This window comes from Excalfactoria chinensis, chromosome 5 (assembly GCF_039878825.1).
Source record: "Excalfactoria chinensis isolate bCotChi1 chromosome 5, bCotChi1.hap2, whole genome shotgun sequence".
Taxonomy (NCBI): Eukaryota; Metazoa; Chordata; class Aves; order Galliformes; family Phasianidae; genus Excalfactoria; species Excalfactoria chinensis.
The window spans coordinates 37407619-37427786 of record NC_092829.1 but is presented as its reverse complement, the minus strand read 5'-3'; the positions used below and the strand labels follow the sequence as shown (position 1 = coordinate 37427786).

The window sequence follows — 20168 nt, the reverse complement described above, 5'->3', positions numbered from 1 at the left end:
TGCCTCAGGACAGTCTTTTGCAAAAAATATTTCCACGGACCATGCTGTGCGAGTTGGTTTTTAATGTAAATAACTATTTTCAAAGTCATTTTTTACAAAGCAGACCCCGCTGCTGCCTCAGAGCACAAATTCAGTGCCTATTGCTCATTTTCAAACCATGTAGGACTGCGAGGGCTTAGGAAGGACAAAACAAGCATTGGAAAGGACGTGGTTTGTGTTAGCTCTGAAACTGGCTGTACCTGCCGAAGCTCTCGCACAAATCTCAGGCAAAAAAATCACCTCTTGCCTCATTCTGTGCCGACGTTTGTCACCACGAGAGGTTGTATGAGCTGACTTTGTCACTACACTGGTATTGTAATCAGCATGGCACTCACACGTGACTTGGATTACTGTTATTCCTAAACCAAGCAGCATTCTTTCAGCACTGTTTGCCTAAGAGTATACAAAATGCAATTCCCTTTTGGCCAAGGACTTTAATGAGGGATTTTCCAGCGTTTGGGGAAGTGTGTGGCTTTTTACTGGAACAGGAGATTTAAACTGAATCTAAGCAATGCCCGTGACACGAAATCCTGCCTTATCTTCACAGGAGTTAGATTCAGTTTCGAATTCTGCCGGTCGGGGACACGTTTGTACTCTGGAGCCTGAGCCGCCTCACGAGCCCTCTAAGAGCAACCACCGCAATGCTGTCACGACGTGCGGCTCTGCCGGTGTCACCGTCCCTTTCTCGAGCACTTATTTTCCCCCGTTCCTCCCCCGGAGAAAGGAGCCCAGCCTCTCGTTCGGCGCAATTCTGCTTCGCAGCACGGCCCGCGGGGCAGGCAGCGCGACGGCGCCTCGGCGGGGTCGGGGCAGAGCCCGAGGTCGTCCGGCTCTCGCCGTTCGCGTTGCCCGCTGGGCAGGTGCGCCGAGGAGGCGTGTTGCAGTAGGCGACCAGCCCGGCGGGGCTGCGAGGAGAGCGGCGCAGCGAGGGGCAAGCAGCTGCCCCGCACAGGCAGGGCAGGCAGCACCTCGACCGTGCTCGGGAATGGTTCCGTCATCCCCTCGCACATACCTGTCCGGGGCGTAGCACGGACCGCGGCTATCTAGAAAGGCAGAGTCGAGAGGGCAGTCTCACCCGACCTCTGAAACGCTTCGCTCGCGGTGAGATGCGAGAGAAACGTCCGCCGCGCGCCAGCCGGTCCCCCGCCCCAGGCGCTCTGCGGGGCTCGGCCGGCGTCGGGGCGCAGCTGCCGGGGGCATTTCCCTCGGAGCGCTGAGCCGCGACGCGGCAACGCGGAGAAGGAAGCGGCACGGCTGGTGCGGGCGGCAGCGCTCCTGCGAGGGCACGGCTCCGCGCGGACGGAGCAAGGTGCAAAGGTGATAAAGACCGGGGGAAAAAAGAGTTTGAGCGCTGCACGGCCAGGAGGGTGCTGCTAGAGACCCCGACCCTGCAAATATTTGCGCCCCGGATTAGCTGTGGAGCGGTGAAGTCGGAGAGGTCACATCCACAGAGGTCCGCAGGCTGAGGACCCAAATGCCCTCGCGCGCGTGACGCCCCCACGGCCAAAGAGTGCCTCTCCCTTCGGAACGAGGCGCAGAAGGGCTCTCTCGGCCCCCATGTTCCAAAGCCATTCGGTCTGTGATTTGTCTGAATTGGCCAAGTACATAAGTACATTTTATTAGATGAAAAATGCACCACGTTGAGTCATAAATATTAACGACGCCGGATTTGTCACCTCCGTACTTGTGTAAAGAAGGCTGACATTCATTGCAGTCGCTCGGTATAGCTCGCGTTGTCCAAATATGGATTGCCGAAGCCTTGCTATCTGATGGATGTGGAAGGACCTTGACACGGACCGGGTCTGGTCCCGCACCCCTTCCCCCCGGCCGGAGTTAACGTGCTCCCAATGAGGACCCGCACGGACGTGCAGGCGGCGTTCTGCAGCGGCAGTTGAAGGCACGTCCCCTGTCAACCAGAGCGGGGGGCTTATCAGTAGTGCAAGGTATGCCACGGCTCCGAACCCACATCTGAAATCTGGCGTTAGCAACAAAATACCCGGGGGGGCGTTGAAGACGATTTCCAACAATCATCTTATTTTTACCCTCAGATGGGTCGCCCCCATCCCATGGTGAAATGCCGGGGGGGTGGGGAGGGGTAAGTGTCAAAGCGGAGTCGCCCGGGCGGGCACGCCGAGGTCCTCCCACTTCCCCCCCCGGCAACTCTATAAAAGGGCGCGGAGCAGCGCAGCCCGGCAGTGGTTACTTCGCACACACAAAGAAGGAGTTCTCGCTCCTCAGGAAACTGTGCAACTTCGGATCGCTACTACGAGAGCATTTGGTTCAGTGGATTATCCTCACTGCCAGGTAAGCACCTTTATCTTAAGAGGAAAAAAAAAAAAAAAGAGGGAGGTGGAGAGGAACTGCAAATCTCCAGAACTGGGCTGTGTGGAAGCTGGAGGTTGCGCTGCTGAGCCCTGCACTGGCTCTTGGCGACAGCAGCAGCTCACAGCGTGAGATCCGCAGCTCGCCGCTCTGCGTGCGGGGGGAAATGAGAGGCGGGGGTGCCTTCCTGGCAGCGCGGCACTTGTCGGAGCTGCGGAACGGTGCGCCCGAGGCAGCCCCTGCTCTCGTGCGCTCGCTTAATCCCGATGCGAGCCGCTGGGGGTACTCTGGCCGTCCTGCTGGTATTCGGCCGCCACTGCAAGCACGGCTTTCGGCAAACGTGTGTTTTGGAGCCTGAGTTATTTACTCTGTGCAAAGTTGCTGAGCAAATACTCGCTTTGGGTTCAGAGCGCACGCGAAGCTCGCGGCAGCCTGGGGGCTCTCCTGAGGGAGGAAGCGCTATAGAGCCACTGGGGAAGGGAAAAGTAAATAAATAAAAAGGACAGATGTGACTTGTAGCAGCGAGCATGCTTATCATTCTCTTCTCATTCCACCAGGAGTTCAGCGAGAATGAAACTGGTTCACGTAGCGCTACTCTATCTCGGCTCTGCGACATTCTTCGGGGTGGATGCTGCGAGGGTGGACGTAGCCACAGAGTTCAAACGAAAGTGAGTATGGGAGCGCGACCCCCTGCCCGCCCCGAGTTTACGTGCCCCGCGCCGGGTCCGGCAGCCACCGGAGGAAGGGAATTGTGCCCCGCGGGAATGGCACGGATCCTAAAACGCCCCGTACTCTTTCGGGAAACAAGCCCCCCCCGCCTTCCCCAGATGTAAAAATCTCGGCGCTGGCAGATTATCGCCCCTCGAATGTATTTGGTTTGGCTTCTGCTCCGCAAGCTTGCGCTAACAGGCTGTCCCCTTCCCTTGCGCTCCTCGTAGATGGACGAACTGGGTACTGAGCCGGGCCAAGCGGGACGTGAGGCCTCCGAGCGCGCCCCGAGGGCTGGGAGCGGCCATCGACGTGCAGGCGCTCGTACGGACCCAGGACGTGAAGGATCCCCGCGTCTCGCAACCCAGGTAACTAACAGCCCCGCTGCGCTTGGGACGGTGCAGAGTCCGGATCCGCGGTGTCGGGGCTCCCTCACGCCGCGCGTCCCGAGCCCCGCGGACGGGTCCCGCAGGGACTGCGCAGCTCTGGGAGCCGCCTCCCACCTCCCTTTCTCCGCGCCCCGAGCTGGCGAGAGATAGCAGCGCCTTTACTGCGAAACTCAAACATAAATAGTAACTCGAGCCCTGGCTCCGCAGATAAAGTAACAGCCCTCCAGCGGCGGGACCTCTCCCTTTCGGCGGCGGGCTCAGAGCCGCTTCGCATCCGTGTCCCGCCGCCCGGCGGAGGGCAGAGCCGGGGCCGCACCGTCGGGGCGGGCCCTCCTCCGGCCGGGGACTCCCCACGCTCCCCGCCCCGCGTCCGTCGGCTTCTCTCCTCTCCGGCCTCACCGTCTCACACCCCGTCTCTCTCTTTCTCCCTCGCAGCGTTCGGGAGGATGCTCACATCCGTGTCAAGCGCTACCGCCAGAGCGTTAACAGCTACCCCCACCTCCCGACCTTCCGCATGGGGTGCCGCTTCGGGACGTGCACGGTGCAGAAGCTGGCCCATCAGCTCTACCAGCTGACCGACAAAGTGAAAGACGGCGCCGCCCCCGTCAACAAGATCAGCCCGCAGGGCTACGGCCGCCGCCGGCGCTCCCTGCCCGACAGTTTCCTCCGGACCGTGCGGGCGGAGCCCCGCGTCCCCATTCTCGGCGTGTGAGCGCCCGCCGAGGCCGCCTCGGGCGGACGGACTAACACCGAGCCGGGAGCCCCCGCGGCCCGCTCGGCCGGGACCCCGCGGACAGACGGACGGAGCGGGGAAGCTGTGAAGGTCGCGGCCGCGGAGCTGCTCCCCGCCCCGGGCGAGGCGCCGCCGGAGGCGCCGATCCCCGCGCCGGGCCCGCCGCTGCACCCGGGGCCGGGCCTCCATCGCCGGCGGAGCCTCCCGGCCCCTCCATCCCGGGAGAGCCGCTCAGGGGACCCCCGCGGCCGGCTGTGGTGCGCGGTCCGCCCTCGTCGCGGAGACGTGGCCCACACCTGCTCTACCCTCTGCGCTCTGCGCAGCCGGCAGGGAATCGGACACTGAGCAGTCCCTGCGGGGACTGCAATATACTTGAACAGAGAGGAAAAGTGCAATCGTACGTGGATTTCGTTAATTATAAGTGCGGTGTGCGTGGATCATGAGATACGTATTGGTATTTAAGATTGTTCTGTGTTGTGTAATGTTTGTATCTTTTTTGGGGAAATATATTTTATTTTTATACGTTTTATATATATATATATATATATTGCATATGGGCATTTTAAAACATTGTATCCCCTCTATTTTTCATATCGTGAATGTCAAATGTTGTTAAACTCTTTTTCCATACCTTTTTTTATCTTGCATTCCAGATTGGTGAAAGATGTAGAGAATGTATCAACTGTTCTCCAAGGGTAATATGTGAAATAAAGTAAACACCATTACATAAATCACTTCTGTTGTTTTTAGTGGGGGCAGAGGGTCAGATGGAAGGCTTCTTACTTTCTTCAGCCCTATCCTTACTAACCTAGCATGGACATTCTGCAATAGCCTAAACCCTGCTGGGTTAGAGGCTCTGCTAGCCTTATCTCATTAGGGTGAGTAGATTCACGAGCAGGCGTGCATCTTAAATCCTGGGGCAGAGTCGCTCAGAAGGCACCAAGGCCTTCTCTTAGCCATGTGTTCCAGGCAGGGCTGAGACATGTCATGGCTTGGATTGATCGCGCAAGTTTATTTTCTGCCCTAATTAATCAGGGAAACAACTACACGCTTCAACATTGCACAACAAAGTAACAGATTTATTGAGGGAGCGCGTTCCAAAAATGGTCATAGCAGCCTCCAAGGTTATTTATGTTGAAGGATTTCCTGGGCCACAGTTCAGGTTAAAGTTAAATGGTGACCGGTTCAGTGTGGGCAGAACATCTTGGATGAAAGCTTAGCATTAGGGATTTTGTTTTCTTTTTTGGTTCACTCCAAATTCCAACCACGGCCCAGAAAACAAATGTGAAACTAAAACTACACCAACAGCACCATCTATTGGTGTCCACACCGTGCTGCAACAAAACAACATTAAACGAAACGAGTGCGTTTGAGTAACAGCTTGGATCAAACGTAGCATCTCCCTCATTTTACATTATCTCTGAAAGCAGTGCGCACACAGAAGAGGCAGAGGACAGCAGCACTTAACACAGCTAGAAGAAGTTAAGGGGCTGTAATATCTTCACCTTGTGCTAAATGCCTAAGGAACACATTTCCGAGAAAAAAAAATATCAAAAGAATGAGCAGTCACGCATTTCCAGGAAAAGTGCTGCAAAAAAACCAAAAAAACCAACAACCCACACAACTGGGGTAGGAATTCAGTCAGCTACATCACTGGCACACACAGCCAGGATCTTCCCTCCCAGCGTTTATAAAGTCTGCTCAGAATTGCTTATTTTAAAGCTACTTTCCTAAATGTTTTCATCTAAGAACTTTGGAATCCTGAGAGGCATGATTCCTATTTGAAACCAACCTCCCTTCCTCCCTTCCTCCCTCCTCCTCTTCTTCTTCTTCTTCTTCTTCTTCTTCTCCTCTCCTTCCTTCCTTCCTTCCTTCCTTCCTTCCTTCCTTCCTTCCTTCCTTCCTTCCTTCCTTCCTTCCTTCCTTCCTTCCTTCCTTCCTTCCTTCCTTCCTTCCTTCCTTCCTTCCTTCCTTCCTTCCTTCCTTCCTTCCTTCCTTCCTTCCTTCTTTCCTTCCTCCCTCCCTCCCTTCTTTCTTTCCTTCCTCCCTCTCTCCCTCCCTTCTTTCTTTTCTTCCTCCCTCTCTCCCTCCCTTCTTTCTTTTCTTCCTCCCTCTCTCCCTCCCTTCTTTCTTTCCTTCCTTCCTTTTTTTTTTCTTTTTTTCTTCCCCAAAATATTTCCCTGTGTTTTGTTTTTTGTTTTTAAAGGCACATGTCAACAGTTGCCAGTTTTAATCACCATCTGTTTGTTAACAGCTGGAAAATAGTTTGCATCGCTGTTGCTGATGGCCTTTCAGATCCAGATGTTGTAAGATGTAGAAACAGGATGAGTAAGAACTGAAAGACAGAGCAGAAATACAGAGTGATCTCTATCACACTTCCAGATATCACCTGTTCAGCTGGCAAGACATGACACCAAGCACACAATCTTGAGTGTCAACTGTAGCTACCTGCCGGTTGAGAAACATTTGAAGGTGTCGAGCATAAGCTGGTTGCTGCTGCTTAGCTTTGAGGTGCTTGCAGTGGGAACTCACAGCATGTAAGCGAACACATGATCCTACTAAAGGACACAGCATAACTGGAATTACTCCCACAGAGCCCTACAGTGGAATAGCTCCAAAACCTTACTTATGGGTCGAACAGCTAGCATCAAAGTCATCTGAACTTGGGTCATACTGGGCATGCTGAATTACAGAGCAGCTAAATATGCACATACCAAATAGGTGCCTTTGTACTGATCTTTTTCATTTACTGCCCAAAACTGGTTTCCACTTAAAAAAAAACTTTTTATCCTCTCCTTGCCCGTTTACTGATAAAAAATCTCTTCACTCAACACTGGAAGATCCTCACCTTAAAAAGGCAGTGTTAAAAGCAGCAAGCTGGTGACATATGGCATAATTCTGACCTGACAGGAGCTTCTTAAGTGCCATTGGAAAGGATCAAGAGCACCACCTGCCGTGGTTGTAGGGAGAAGCAAAAAGCTCCATAGCTGCAACAAACAAGAACTAAAGGAAGGATTCCCCCATCCCCACTCCTGCTAATCTTGAAAACCAAAAAGTCTTTTAGAGTATCAGCACCAGCACTGTTGGACCAGAAACACCAGGAAGTAGTGGGTAGTCCTGTCCCTGGTAGTCAGAAGGTTTCTGAATATAAGGAGAAATGGAAAAAGTAAAGTTTGCTGAAAAGTAAACTCTCTGGAAAGCAGCAACTGTGCATTTTAACTAACTTAAAGACTTAGAATGACACTGCACAGCTGAGCCCAGACGCCAAACAGAGCCCCAGGTCTCAGAGAAATGGTCCATAAAGAATAAAGAGACAGACCCTTCCTTGCCCATTCCAGCACCTGCCCCAGGTGAGATCTGACCAGGTGATAGCTCTTCCTCCTGTCCATAAAGGGGACATTACTGAAAGACTTTGCTAACACATCTTGCTGTGAACATCCCAGAAAGCAAAATGCTTGGCATGAACTTTTAAATAGTAGCTGAAATCCATAGATGAACTTGATTAAAATCTCTGAAGATTGTTAGAGTTTTGAACCTCTTGGGGTCTCAGCAAGAATGAGCCTGTGAAACCAAGCAAATTCAAATGCCTCCAAAATGAGTAGTATCTGTTTACAAAGCAGTTCAGTTAAAGTATCAGGTTCTAAGAACAGCCTGGTGCCTTATAAACCAGCGTTTCAAAGGCTGCTTAAAACACGGCTGTAAGTTCAGTTCAAACAAGGTTCTAAGTTAAAAATAAATAAATAATTGCAATAGCAAATATGTATTGTAGCAGGAATTCATCCTTCATCAGTCTATCCAAGAGCAAATGCCAAAGGAGTGGTCACCATTCTCAGCAGTCTCCATGGTGAAGTATCAGGAGAGTTCATGAAATATTCTCTTTAAACTTTATTTTGTTTTGCGCCCACCCCATGGCAAACAAAAAGGATTTTGCTATAGACAATTTCTTATTATGAAAATAGATTCTAAAGGTTTTTTTAATCTCTGGGAGACTTCTGTGGCACTATTATTTGTGCCATATTGAATGGTGGCAAGGAGCCTAATATGCTTCCATGTGGCACTTTCCTACAAAATCCTAGTGCAGGTCCCCTAACCAGGAAGATGGAGCTAAGTGTCTGTATTTCTCACTCCAGTGGGCATCACAGAATTTACTGTAAGCAACCATATCACACAGAGGACAGAAAAAGATGTTAGTTCTCCACATACCTTGGAAAGATGTCAGAGTTCTGCCAACATTACCTAGGGATGACTTCTTCTATAGCCAAAAAGCAGAGACACTGGTGTGCTTTCAGATGATTATCAAAATCTGCAAATCTTCTTGGTTTGTGCTAGTAAGAACTGCAGTCAGGTGCCAGATATAAACTTTTTCTTCAAGTACAATGACAGAAGGGGGAATACTAATGAATACTTTGGCACATATGAAGCCTTTTCTGGCTCATTTAGTACCCGAAGGACAGCAAGTCATAATTAAAGCCAATAATGGCAACTCCAGACAGACATCCAAATATTTTCCTTGTGCTGTCAATACACCATTTTACATTATCTCACATCATACTTAAGTAGTGGAGAGCACACAGTCATCAGGAGGAAAAAATCAAATATGACTGAGTTCAACCAATAACCAAATCCAGTTATGCCTAACTAGAATTTGTTTATTGTGGTCACAAGGGCTTGCTTTTTCTATCCAAATATTTCTTAAAGAACACTTATTTTCACCAAATAATTTGTGTCAACTTAAAATTGCTTTAATTTTTAAATACTTACTTCTTTGGAATAGGGCCATCTTTGGAATAGGGCCATCTATCCTTCATGAGGAGAGGGAGCATAATTTGTTCATGAGGTAAAGAACATTGCTGTGTAAAACCCTCTTTTCCACACAAGAGTCAAAAATGCTTGACAAGTATAATGTCTCCAAATGAAAAACAAATGGTTCCATTAAAACTAGAATCAATGTCAATTATTTGATAAGACTGGAGTTCTTTGCATCTACAACAGCATAAACGAGGCCACGTGAAAACTTTTGCCTCAGTTTGATTATGTGATAAGTTCTGTCAGACATTTAACTAGAACTCCCCAAGATCTTCATCCACTGACAAAAGCCTGGAAAAACCAGGTCAGCTCAGCTGAACTGAAATATCTGGTAACAGATACTGACTCTCAAAATTTGTTTGCAAAATAAATATTCCTCCATCGCTTTCAGTTCACTATCGCCTTCAGATGACGGCTTGCAAATTACATGTCGCTTTCTGGCAATTATAAAACTGTTAATATTTTTACATTCTTTCCTAATGTGGTGCAATAACAAACAAACGTCTGGGTCTTAATCTCTGATTTCCAGGAGCACTGGCAGAAACAGGATAACAAACATAATTAATCTTATCTGTTAGTTCAGGAGCAAACTAAACAGTTCATCAAGCAAACATGATTATTGTCCCTTAATATGTGGTTACTGTCACAGGACTTACTGTGGAACACAAACACCCAAAAACTAAAAGGCCACTGCGTAATCCATCCAACTGCTGTCAAAGGAGAGAATAAGTGAGTGCCTGGGTTCCTCATTTCCTCACATGACCTGGCTCCTGTGGCTCTCTGCTAGAAAGCAGCAAGCCCTCAGAGGCCACTATGCTTCCCTGTCTGTATATAAGGACTCAGGAACAGATCTGAGTCTGCACACTGGAAGAAGACAGCTGCACCTTGTAAAGTATATTTGTTCTCTTCAGAGCCAAGAAAAAAAAATGATGGATTTCTACATTCCTTTTTCTAAGCTGTTCCTAAATTTTTTTTCCCCCCAAGGCTGTGCAGCTCTACATCCCATTCTGCATAAGGAACAAATTCATACTCTGGCCCTTTATCGATAAACAACACAAAAAATATGCAACTGGCATGTATCGTTAGTCTCCTTACTGCCTATAGAAATCAGATGTTCTGCTGGTGATGAACTGGTGAGGCAGGTAGGGACCTCAACACCAAATGCCAGACCTGAGACAGATTCCATCTAATTGAAACAAAACCTCTACTTACTTCAGCAGGAAAAAAAGATTCAGCCCTAGGTTTTCTTTCAAAACCATGACTATTTCTATACTGAAAGATGGTATTGTACACTATCTCTAATTTATCCATAAGTTTATGAAGACTGATGAAGCTGCTAAAAATTAGAAGTAAGAGACAGGCACTCCATCAAAAAGAGGTAACTCTAAATGAGACTCTCTTGTTCATGGCTGAAATGAGCTTAACAATGTATGATCGTTGCTGTTCCTCTTGAATGGATGTGGTACTGCTGGCAAGGACGGCTTCAACAAACATAAGTGTATGAAGTGCAGTGTTAAATGTGTTCATGAGTAGGCATAAAATCCAAGAAACTTCCAGTGTTCTTGTCCAAAATTCAGACTCATTTGTTTATGTAATAAAGTAGGATTTGGGAGTGTTTTAAATACTATAACTTTTTGTAGTAGCAGTTCATTCCCTCTTCTCTTTCTCTCTTTTTTTCCTAATTTAAACTCATCACCTATTCTAAAGCATCTGAAAAGGAGGTATGCAGATAACCACCTCAAATGGGAGAGCAAGTTGCGTGCATATTTTACATCAGAGGCTGGCAGTCAGAGCTCCTGTGTCAGTCAGGGTGCACTCACATTCAGTCTAGCACTGTGTGATCATATTTGCACAAGATAATTGACATCTCATTAATGAAGGATATAAAAAACATTGCACAAAGAAGCAAGCCCTTCAGAAACACTTTGCTGAACAATTACTCACATCATCTTGTCACAGTCTGATTCCATTAACTCTTGATAAGGGGGGAAAAAATCCCTCATATTACAAGTGCATGAGGGCCATTAAACCTGATTTATTGTGCTAACCACACTGCAAGACAGACAGAAACAAATGATATGTTTTTTCCGTGGAATGTTGTTAGAGTTCGTGTACCAAGATATTTTTCTTCTTCTACTAGTTTGGCACATCTGTATAACTTTGGTGCCATCTGCTGTCTTCTAAAGCAAAATAAATCACTCTCATTTAAAATTAATGCTGGATGTCAAAGTGGCACAGCGCTGTTGCCAGGAAGGAGGCCTGCATTTGGAAGCATTTTCTGTCTGGCCTGGGCTTGTTACTCGGTATGCTGAGTAAGGCCTAGGCTTAAATTTTTCATTCCTCCTGGGCTTTATTCAGAAAAAGCAAAAACAGCACAATACCTTTACACATTCTGAGGAGATGGAGAAAGAAAGCTATCCTGTTCTTATTGTTATTCTGAGCAAGCTCAGGCTTTACACTTTGCCCAGTGATGCATGAATACCTTCTCTATCCCAACACCACTTTTGCTGTGGGCTGCCAAGAGAACAGTGAACACAGCAGCATTTTTGGAGAAAAGAATGTTTTCAAGGTGTGACACAAAGGGATCAAAGAACACTGGCTCCTCAAGTCTTATGGGAATTACCTATCCAGTGATGAGCAAAGAAACTGAAGTTAGATCCGCACTGCCAATTTAGGAGCACTTGTGAAAGGAGGGATATGCCTTTTGTTTCTAGACAGAGAGATTTTTTAAAGGCAGGATTTAGTGCAATGTGATGAATCAGACTGACCTCTCATTTATCTAGATAAGATATAAATAATCCAGCCTCTCAGCAGTAGTCAGGTGTGAGCTGTCAGTTTCTACAATCACAGAACTGAAGTTGTTCCTATAACTGATGCAAACAACAGAAAAGGCAGGTTTTTTTTTGTTTGTTTGTTTGTTTGTTTTTTAAAGAAGTTTTACACTGGGTTAGAATAATGATCATATTTACTCTGATATAATTATGCTACATACACTTATAATACAAGCATTCTTATTTTAGTAAGTAACCCCCTACAAAATGTTTTTATTGTGACAGAAGCACATACATTTAAACACACCTAACCAGTAAGGCAGAATGTAAATGGGACCCACTGTCACATACAGGGCATGTTGTTAGTAATAAACACACAGCTGACAGAAGAAGAGGAGTGAAAGCTATTGCCTGCCCTCTTCCATTAAAGGCTGTTTATAAATATACTGTAGGGAGGCATGGGTGTATAGAAGCACAGCAATACAAAGCAGCTGGGACAACCTTGCTGCAGTTTGGAAACAAAGACTTATATAAGAACTAGTCTAAACAGTCCCTTTGTTGAACAGATCTCTCTTAGGGAATGTCAGATCTTAGTCAAATTACTATTTTGAAATAGTAACTTTTGTACATATATGTATGTTTGAAAGTCTTCAAAGTAACATTTCAAATTCTGTTCCAGATACATTTTTGGTTTCCAGTTTGGATACACTTCAGCTCTCTGGTTTAAAAACAACAGTTTGAAGCCACTAGTCACTGAATTAGCCTGGATTTTAACTCTCGCAGCTCTCATATATTCTAGGTATGTATAGCTGGAGGGGGAAAAAAAAGAAAAGGCCCTATGTCTATGGTGGAGAAAGAGGCTGGAAAAGCCTCATCCTTTTAGGAAGAGGACAGGTGCTGTAGGCCAAATCAGAAGTGCCAGCCAGGACACCTTCTGTCTCAGCATCCAGCAGCAGCCCAAAGTCAGCTTGACACCATCAGGAAGACTACTGAGAATGTGTGAGTCGGTCAGGCATTCAAAACCTACATAAAAAACCTTAGGACACCTCTACCTTGAGTCTGACACACAGTTCTGATCTCAGGATCTCAAGAAGGACATAGTAGATCTACAGAAGGCAGAGAGAAAAGCGATAACAATCAAGGGGTTGGAATGCTTTTTGAGAAGAGACTAAAAAGGTCAGAACTCTTCAGTTTGGAAGGCTTCTATTGTATGAGGCCTTGTGCTTTACAGACAGAAAAAGAAAGCTTCACAAAATCTCTGGACATGAGGTAGATCAACCTGCATTAGTGGGCCAGTAGTTGTAACTACTATGATAAATAGTTGGGAAGGTCAGAGGAGCAACCAGACACTTTTACTTCTCAAACAATGCTGCCCAGTGGAATAAAGCACATTCATGGGAACTCTTTTAGTCACCTTTAGCTTTCTCTTAATTGCTACTTGCTTAGGAAAAGTGTTTTAATGTTTATCTTTTTGTCAGCCACTGTAGCAAGAGAGACACCACTCCTGTTGATGTCAGTTAAGAACAGCAGAGGTCTGTGGTGTGCCTTATGATTAGAATTGAGCCGAGTGTTATTCAGTTAAAAACAATGTTTCTATAAGAAGCTATAAGAAGCTTACTGTTCGCTTTCATGTGTCTTACACATTTCTGTAGTCACAAGTTTTTTGTTGAATAAGGAGTTTTACTTTTACCCTCCTTTTTTCTTTTACCAGCCTCTACTGATGAAGGATGAATACGGAAAGTGTTGACCTTTCTCTTTATGTTCCAGTCAATAAATACAAATAACATTTTCTTGTATCTGTGCCCGGTTTGGATGAAACACAGTCTGATAGGAACTGCATCCCAGATGTTACATCTGATAATTAGTCAGCTTTAAAATGTAACATAGCTGAATGTTATTAAAACAACTGAAATAAAAATAAACTTTCATCCCTTTTTTTCTCCCTGCATGAAAACACTGTTTTTTGCCTTGAAAAGGTCAGTTTAAAGAAGCAATATAATGATTTAGTGGAAGGTAACTCAATCCTAGCTTGTTGGTGTTAAATATTTTGCAATAAACAGCTCACCAGTGGCTTATCACAGACAAAACAGTCAGCTGGTAAGCTCTGTTGCTTTTGTGTGTTCTAACACACTTCTAGTTTGATCCAGAAAATCCAGGCAAGGGGTAATCTATTTGATCACATGACTTGTTATCTTAAATGGTTTCATATGTGGTCTTTGCTGTAGTTATTTGACATGACTCAGGCTGACCTCATTGTTTGTATGCTTGAGAGGGAACAATTATGTAACTACTAAATGGTATGGTAGACAGCAACACCATACAGGACCAGAAAAAAAAGCAACAGAAACACAGTGCGTACCAAACCATCAAACTGCCTTACATCAACACAGCCACTGTATTTTCTTTGCACTGCCCTATACCAGAGAACATGAAGAAGCTAACATCCATGCTGACAGATGCAGGCTAATCAAGTAATCTTGTAGGTCTTGTAGTCAAGTGGAAGCTACTATTTTTGTGATTCCCACATCAAAGCCTGAATAGTTTCAAACAAGTTCTATGGTTGTCAGAATAACAAAATCTAAAAATAAGTAGAATAGTCAACAGTGATACTAAGAAAAAAAAAAAACAGTCAACACTTTCAATAGATAATGCATATACCTATCAATTGAATCATAAGTATTTTTAGTTATAAAATGCTGGTATATACCTAAAGTCACTGACACTATCTTAAAGTAGATGTTGAGGCAAGAATATCTTTAGTATTTTTTGTTGGTGGTGGTTTATAAACAAATAACCAACATAGCATCCATTATAGCTTAACAAGTCACGCATTTCTCTTGGTACTGACATCTGTCCTCTGAAAGCATCTGTATTAACAAGGTGGAAAATGAAAGATAACAGAACTCTATAAAAATCACTGTTATCTGTTTAATCTGATTTTGAGGTCCTCTATTTCAGTTTTCTTGGCGCAGATTTCAAGGTTTTAAAGTGAAAATGTGTAATATCCTATGAACCTGCAAGCCTCTTAGAACTATTTTGCTAGAATTCCATTACATTTAAGGCTTTACGGAGGCTTTTGTTGAGCATACAGAAGTTATAAGACAAAGACATTTCAGTGCTCTGACATCTCTGACTCCAATTTCACTTTATCAAATGTCAGTAGCCAGTGAGCTACTGAATGGACAGCACTCAGCAGAACTACCACAATGGGCAGTATGTTAATACTTCAGAAGGGCAAGCAACTCCTGCTGATTTCATAAGGAACCAACTTGAAATGCAAAGGAATAGATTGCTGGAGATATCTGAAGATAACGTTAAATCAGGTCACAATTAAAGAGTTCATTAGGTAGTTTGTACAAATTCCAGTGTCCTGACTAAAGCCCACACCTGAGGAACTGCAATCTATCTTCCTTAGTTCAGAATTTTTCATTTCCCATCTTACATATTTCTGGGGAGGTTTCGTGCATTAAAGGAAAGTGCTCAACTGAAGCTGTGGAGGAAAGCAAACTTTTCAGAAAAAAGAAAAAAAATAATGGTAAGTGCCTTTGGCTACCACATGAAAGCCAATCAACAATATGTGTTGGTTTGCCTAGTAAAACTTTCTCTTCTATCGACAGAATTATTGATGCAGGCTGAGAGGACAGGAGCCCAGGGAATACAGCTCTGAGGGAGAGGCATGCTGGTGCATGTGGATTTATTAAAGTCTTCCTGGGATTCTTAACAACGTGATCTTGCCTGAAGATACTTTGTTTCTTTCAATATGCGCAGAAAAATCAGTTTCAAATACCATGACTCTAAAGCTGATCAAAGCAAATACAAACTACTGTCAGCGTTATGATTTCAATTAACTTACATACACGGCAACAGAAAAGTAGTTCTTTATGTGTTAGAAGTGGTAGGCAAAGGAAAGAAAACATGATTTAGCTCATGGCCTAGGAACCAAGAGAATGAGAAAATTATTTTTGCTTACTGTGACACATTCTAGTGTTTTGCTCCGCATTTCTTGGGACTGCTCTCAAAAATTTAGTGTTACAGAAAGGAAAGAGAAGCAGACAGATTCCATGACAGATCAGAACGCTCTTGTCCTCCAAATAGCTGAGATGGAACCATGCCAAATAACAGATCTCAGGCCATGGCATAGTGTTAGAGCTTGCTGTTTTAATCTGTTCAGCACAGATAACTGCTCAGTTATCACCCTTACAGCTGCTACTTCCCAGTCTGAAAGCAATACTGCACTTTAGAACCATAACATTTCCCACTCAGCCCAAAAGCCCACCTACTGGTACACTGAGATGGTACTGCCTGACAGCATTATCCTGAGCCAGAAGGTGCTATTACTTTCCCAGACACACACTGTCAAGTTTTAGTGGAAAAACAGTGTTCAGCTCTTCAGAGCTCTTTCTCTGTAGCAACCAAGTGGGGAGCACCAAAACGTCTGCTCATTTGTAGAGCTGGTTAGACCAGGTGTTCCCTCTTAAGTTCATTTCTGCTATGTTGGTCTCAAAATCATTACTCTAAGCAGAATGCCTTGAGAAGGTAATGGTTTCACAGCATATGTCTAGGTCATTCTGACCTAATCTCTTTCCTGCAACACTGTCAGACAACTGGCTAACTGTCAACATGTTCAACAAATTTAAAATGCCATTAGAAAGTTTACAGTCTATGTTCAGTCCATATTTTTTCCAACTGAAACTGCTGTGAAAATGTCTATGCTGTGAAATGAATATTTACATATTGCTTATACTGTGCAGGGATAGAGTAGAATTTTTGTTTCTACTGACCCTTGTCTGACAAACTCTTCCAGTCTCAGTTACTTTCATTCAGGTTGAACGTGCAAGCTTTTTGAAACAGCATTTAGCTAAAAACGGGAGCTGACAGAAGTATAAGCCAGCTTTCCAAATGCCGAATTACAATTTCTTTCTTGCCTCATTGCCACCTTTGAAGAATCTGGCTGTACAGACAATTCTGAAAATGGCAATCCCAATCTGCAAGAGAGCTGTCCTTGACAAAACATCCATAAGTAATTACAGGACTAGAATGTTGAACCTGTACAATCCATGAGTTTGTGGGGGATTTCTCTCTCTTAGACATACCTTAATCTTGTGCATTTCTAAATTGTCCAAGAGCACTCTTACTCACGGAATGGGTGGCCGATTGTGCTTCTTCCTATAGTTCTGTGCACATGGCACTTATACAGTAAGGTAGTGGAACTTACTGGGCAAGGAAATAGTTACCAGTAATCATTTTAATGTAATAATAGCAAACAAAGATACTAGGGGGAGTCTGGGAAATAAATGGATACAAGCAGGCTACACCTTGATATACAATGTCATGCCCTCCAAGAAACAACACTGGTTCCTGAGCCAAGCAGTTCTGCATGGTTCATACCTGCTCTGCTGCCATGGAGAGTGGTTGTATGTCTGTGTTAGCAGCTGGGGCATGGTGGAAGAAACAGGACTGTCCGGATAGAAAGAAAACATTCAGGGTTCAGTCTCTATGAGAAAATGTAGACATCCAAAGCAAAAAGAACTAAGTAAGGTAAAAAAAAAAACAAACCTGAGGAGTGGAAACTAGGAGCCAGTAGTAAAGTAGAATGGACTTGCTAGAGGCATAGATGTCCATTTTCATTTGCTTTCTGTCAAAGATCAGTATCTATGCTCCTAATAAATGGATTTCCAAAGCACAAAGTTGCTCACAACTGACCTTTGAAAACTCTAAAATAAATCTGTATGTGTATGCCAGTGTTTAGGTGTTACTATTCAGCATTGGAAAAAGCTTGTTGGAGGTTGAAGGAAGTGGGAAATACAGTCAGTTGGAAACTTTTTACTATGATCTCTCAAAAGAATCTGTAGTCTTTGTGAAGTCATGCTTTTCTTCAGCAAATCTATTCAACTGAAGTTCCAGGTTTTTATTATTTTGGTTATCTCTCCTCTCCGTGCAATTCTAAAACAAAAATATATATGTATGTGGGATTACAGAGGTTAGTTGAGTCATGCAGATATGCCTTCATCTAGGCAAAAGACTTAAAAATTCAAAGCATCTTGAAAGGTGAAGTGGTAAGAGAGGTAACAGTTCCTACAAACCAGTATGTTTTACAACAGAAAACAGAACTTTGGAAATTATAGTCTCATGGTTTACTATGTTGAATTCAACACTATTAATAATTGCAGCTCAGTATACCTCTCCCAGTCTTTAGCTTTTCCTGCAGAACTGTGCCTTTTCTGTCATGTTTCTCTTTTGTTCTTATGAACTATGATAGAAAGCACTGAAAAGAAAACATAATACCAAGAAGGACTTCTTAGTCCCACTGGAATATCAAGGCACACTTAAGCTCACAGAAGAGCATCAGCTACATTAGGGAAGAAGTAAAACGTCCACCTCAAGAGTTGTAATTCCTGCTCCCCTTCATAACTCACCACTGGAGGGAAAAAAATAAAAAAATAAAAAAATCCATGGCTGATAGTGTTTTCTTTACAGCAGCATCATAGTTTGTCTTGCTGTATTTTGCCATGATGGACTTTTTTAAATGAAGCAGCAAAAAGCAATGTCTACTGCCTGCAAGCAGTGACACATTGTCAAACAGAGTATGACAAACTGACTTCAGTGCCTACACTCACAGACTTCTTGGTCTAGCAGAACTCCAGTTACTCCCCTCTGGGTTTCTGAAGCAGCAATTCCTTACTCTAGCTGCAGACATGTAGCTTTCTATTAGTCAGTATTCCTGGCAAGGAAACCATTACTTTGGCAATAGTGGAAATTGGAAAACCTGCATTTCTCCTAACTTGCCAGGCTACCCAGGGCTCAGGAGGACTCCTAACAGACTGCCAGCTGAAGAAAGAATAATGAAGTTCTAGGGTTTAAACAGTGGTCTACTGTGGCTGTTCTTGATGTAAAAAGATACTTTTACTCCCATCCCCTAGGTTCAGCCCTCCTACTTTTTTCATTTTTGGTTGCCTTTCTTGGATTTCCATAGATGAAAAACAGAAAACAAACAGCATTCCTTCCTCCACTGCAGAACACTTCTCCCACTTTTCTTGGCCGAGTGCTCCCCTCATACTCCATAGCTATCCCTGGTGTACCTCCCAAGGCAGGCTCGGCACAATGGCCCAGCACCAAGAAGTGTGGCTGCTGTGACCCCAAGTGGCTTAATTTTATAATTGCTGTCTCAGATAATTTGGCGTGCTCAAACCAATCTTACAGCCTCGTAACTATATCAAAATCTCCTGAAAGCATGTGATTTCCCTGGCCCCAGTTCCCTTTCTGAAGTCTCCAAGAGACAGAGCATGTATTCTGTATTTTTCATTCATGCAATAACAGGAAATCCCACAGAGAAAACAAGAGATTTCACTGCTTGCAGAACAGATAACACCTTCATGGCTAATCTGGTTTAGGACAAAATTAACTTAAAAAAACCACAAACAAAAGCACACACCAAAAACACCAACAAAAACAAACCAAGCCAACACAGATAGCACCATCAGCAGCATCAAGCAAAAATTGCAAACTTGCTTTGACCTCTGCAGAACTGAGATTTCATCCCAAAAAACATTATCAGCACAGTCGACCATTCTCTGCTACACTGGAGATTTCTGATGCACAGTCTCCAACCCTAAGAATTTGAAAACAAGAACACTTGCTACAGGCGTCAACTGAGTAACATCAACGAGGAATCACAGCACACTAAGGTAGTTCACGCCCCTTGCATTAACTGCTTTCATTCACAGTTAATTTCCCGATCATCCCAGTTATTGAGATACTGTGACACTATTTAAAATGAGAATTGAGATGATATAATTCCTAAGTATTAGGGCAGCATATTCTGGTAGGTCTTCCAAGTTCAGATCAAAAACTTAATGGCTTGGCAAAAGCCATTCAGACAAAAAGGACAAACACAGAATTTGGATGTGAATATTGGCTATGTCATGATCTCTACAGGGATAGAAATGCAACCAGTATTAAACTAACTCCATAAAAATGTTTCTAAACTCACATCTGCCTGATAGATTTGCCAGCTCTCTGGCCTTTTAGAATTTTGGAGGCAGCGTTCATTTAGAAATCAAGCTTTTGGGTACTTTCTGTGATTTGCTGCAGACAAGTGGCTGACAGGTGTTAGGACAGATATTTGTACTTCCTTTTTGAAGTTCAGCACTTGTCCCCCTAACATGTGAAGGCACTGACTCACAAACACAGACAAATTTAACCGAAGGTTGTTGAAGGCACCAATCCGTCTGACTACTCTTCAGTACCCACATCAGGGACACTAGAATAAGCCATCCGGCTGTTTTTAAATGGCCCGTTTTAAAATCGGCCAGTTCTTGTTATGTTACAGAATGGGGTGATTTGCAAGCACTTCCGCATGCATTTCAATTGCCCCCAGAGGGGAGGTGACAATTGCTGGCA

The 20168-nt window shown here is 44.7% G+C and overlaps 1 protein-coding gene across 1 annotated transcript; it reads left to right on the top strand.

Moving 5' to 3' along the window:
• The first annotated feature begins 2218 nt into the window (after positions 1–2218).
• On the top strand, positions 2219–4845 carry ADM (adrenomedullin). Its single transcript, XM_072338702.1, has 4 exons — positions 2219–2343; positions 2919–3029; positions 3300–3437; positions 3894–4845. The coding sequence occupies exons 2-4, from the start codon at positions 2932–2934 to the stop codon at positions 4168–4170; spliced, it is 513 nt and encodes a 170-aa protein (XP_072194803.1). The 5' UTR covers positions 2219–2343; positions 2919–2931; the 3' UTR covers positions 4171–4845.
• Positions 4846–20168: the final 15323 nt, after the last annotated feature.

Bases quoted from the DNA above. Each gene is read 5' to 3' on its own strand.
- ADM (XM_072338702.1), top strand. From the start codon at position 2,932: ATGAAACTGGTTCACGTAGCGCTACTCTATCTCGGCTCTGCGACATTC. The intron at 3,030-3,299 runs GTGAGTATGGGA...CGCTCCTCGTAG, and splicing joins GCCACAGAGTTCAAACGAAA to ATGGACGAACTGGGTACTGA. The intron at 3,438-3,893 runs GTAACTAACAGC...TCTCCCTCGCAG, and splicing joins CCCCGCGTCTCGCAACCCAG to CGTTCGGGAGGATGCTCACA.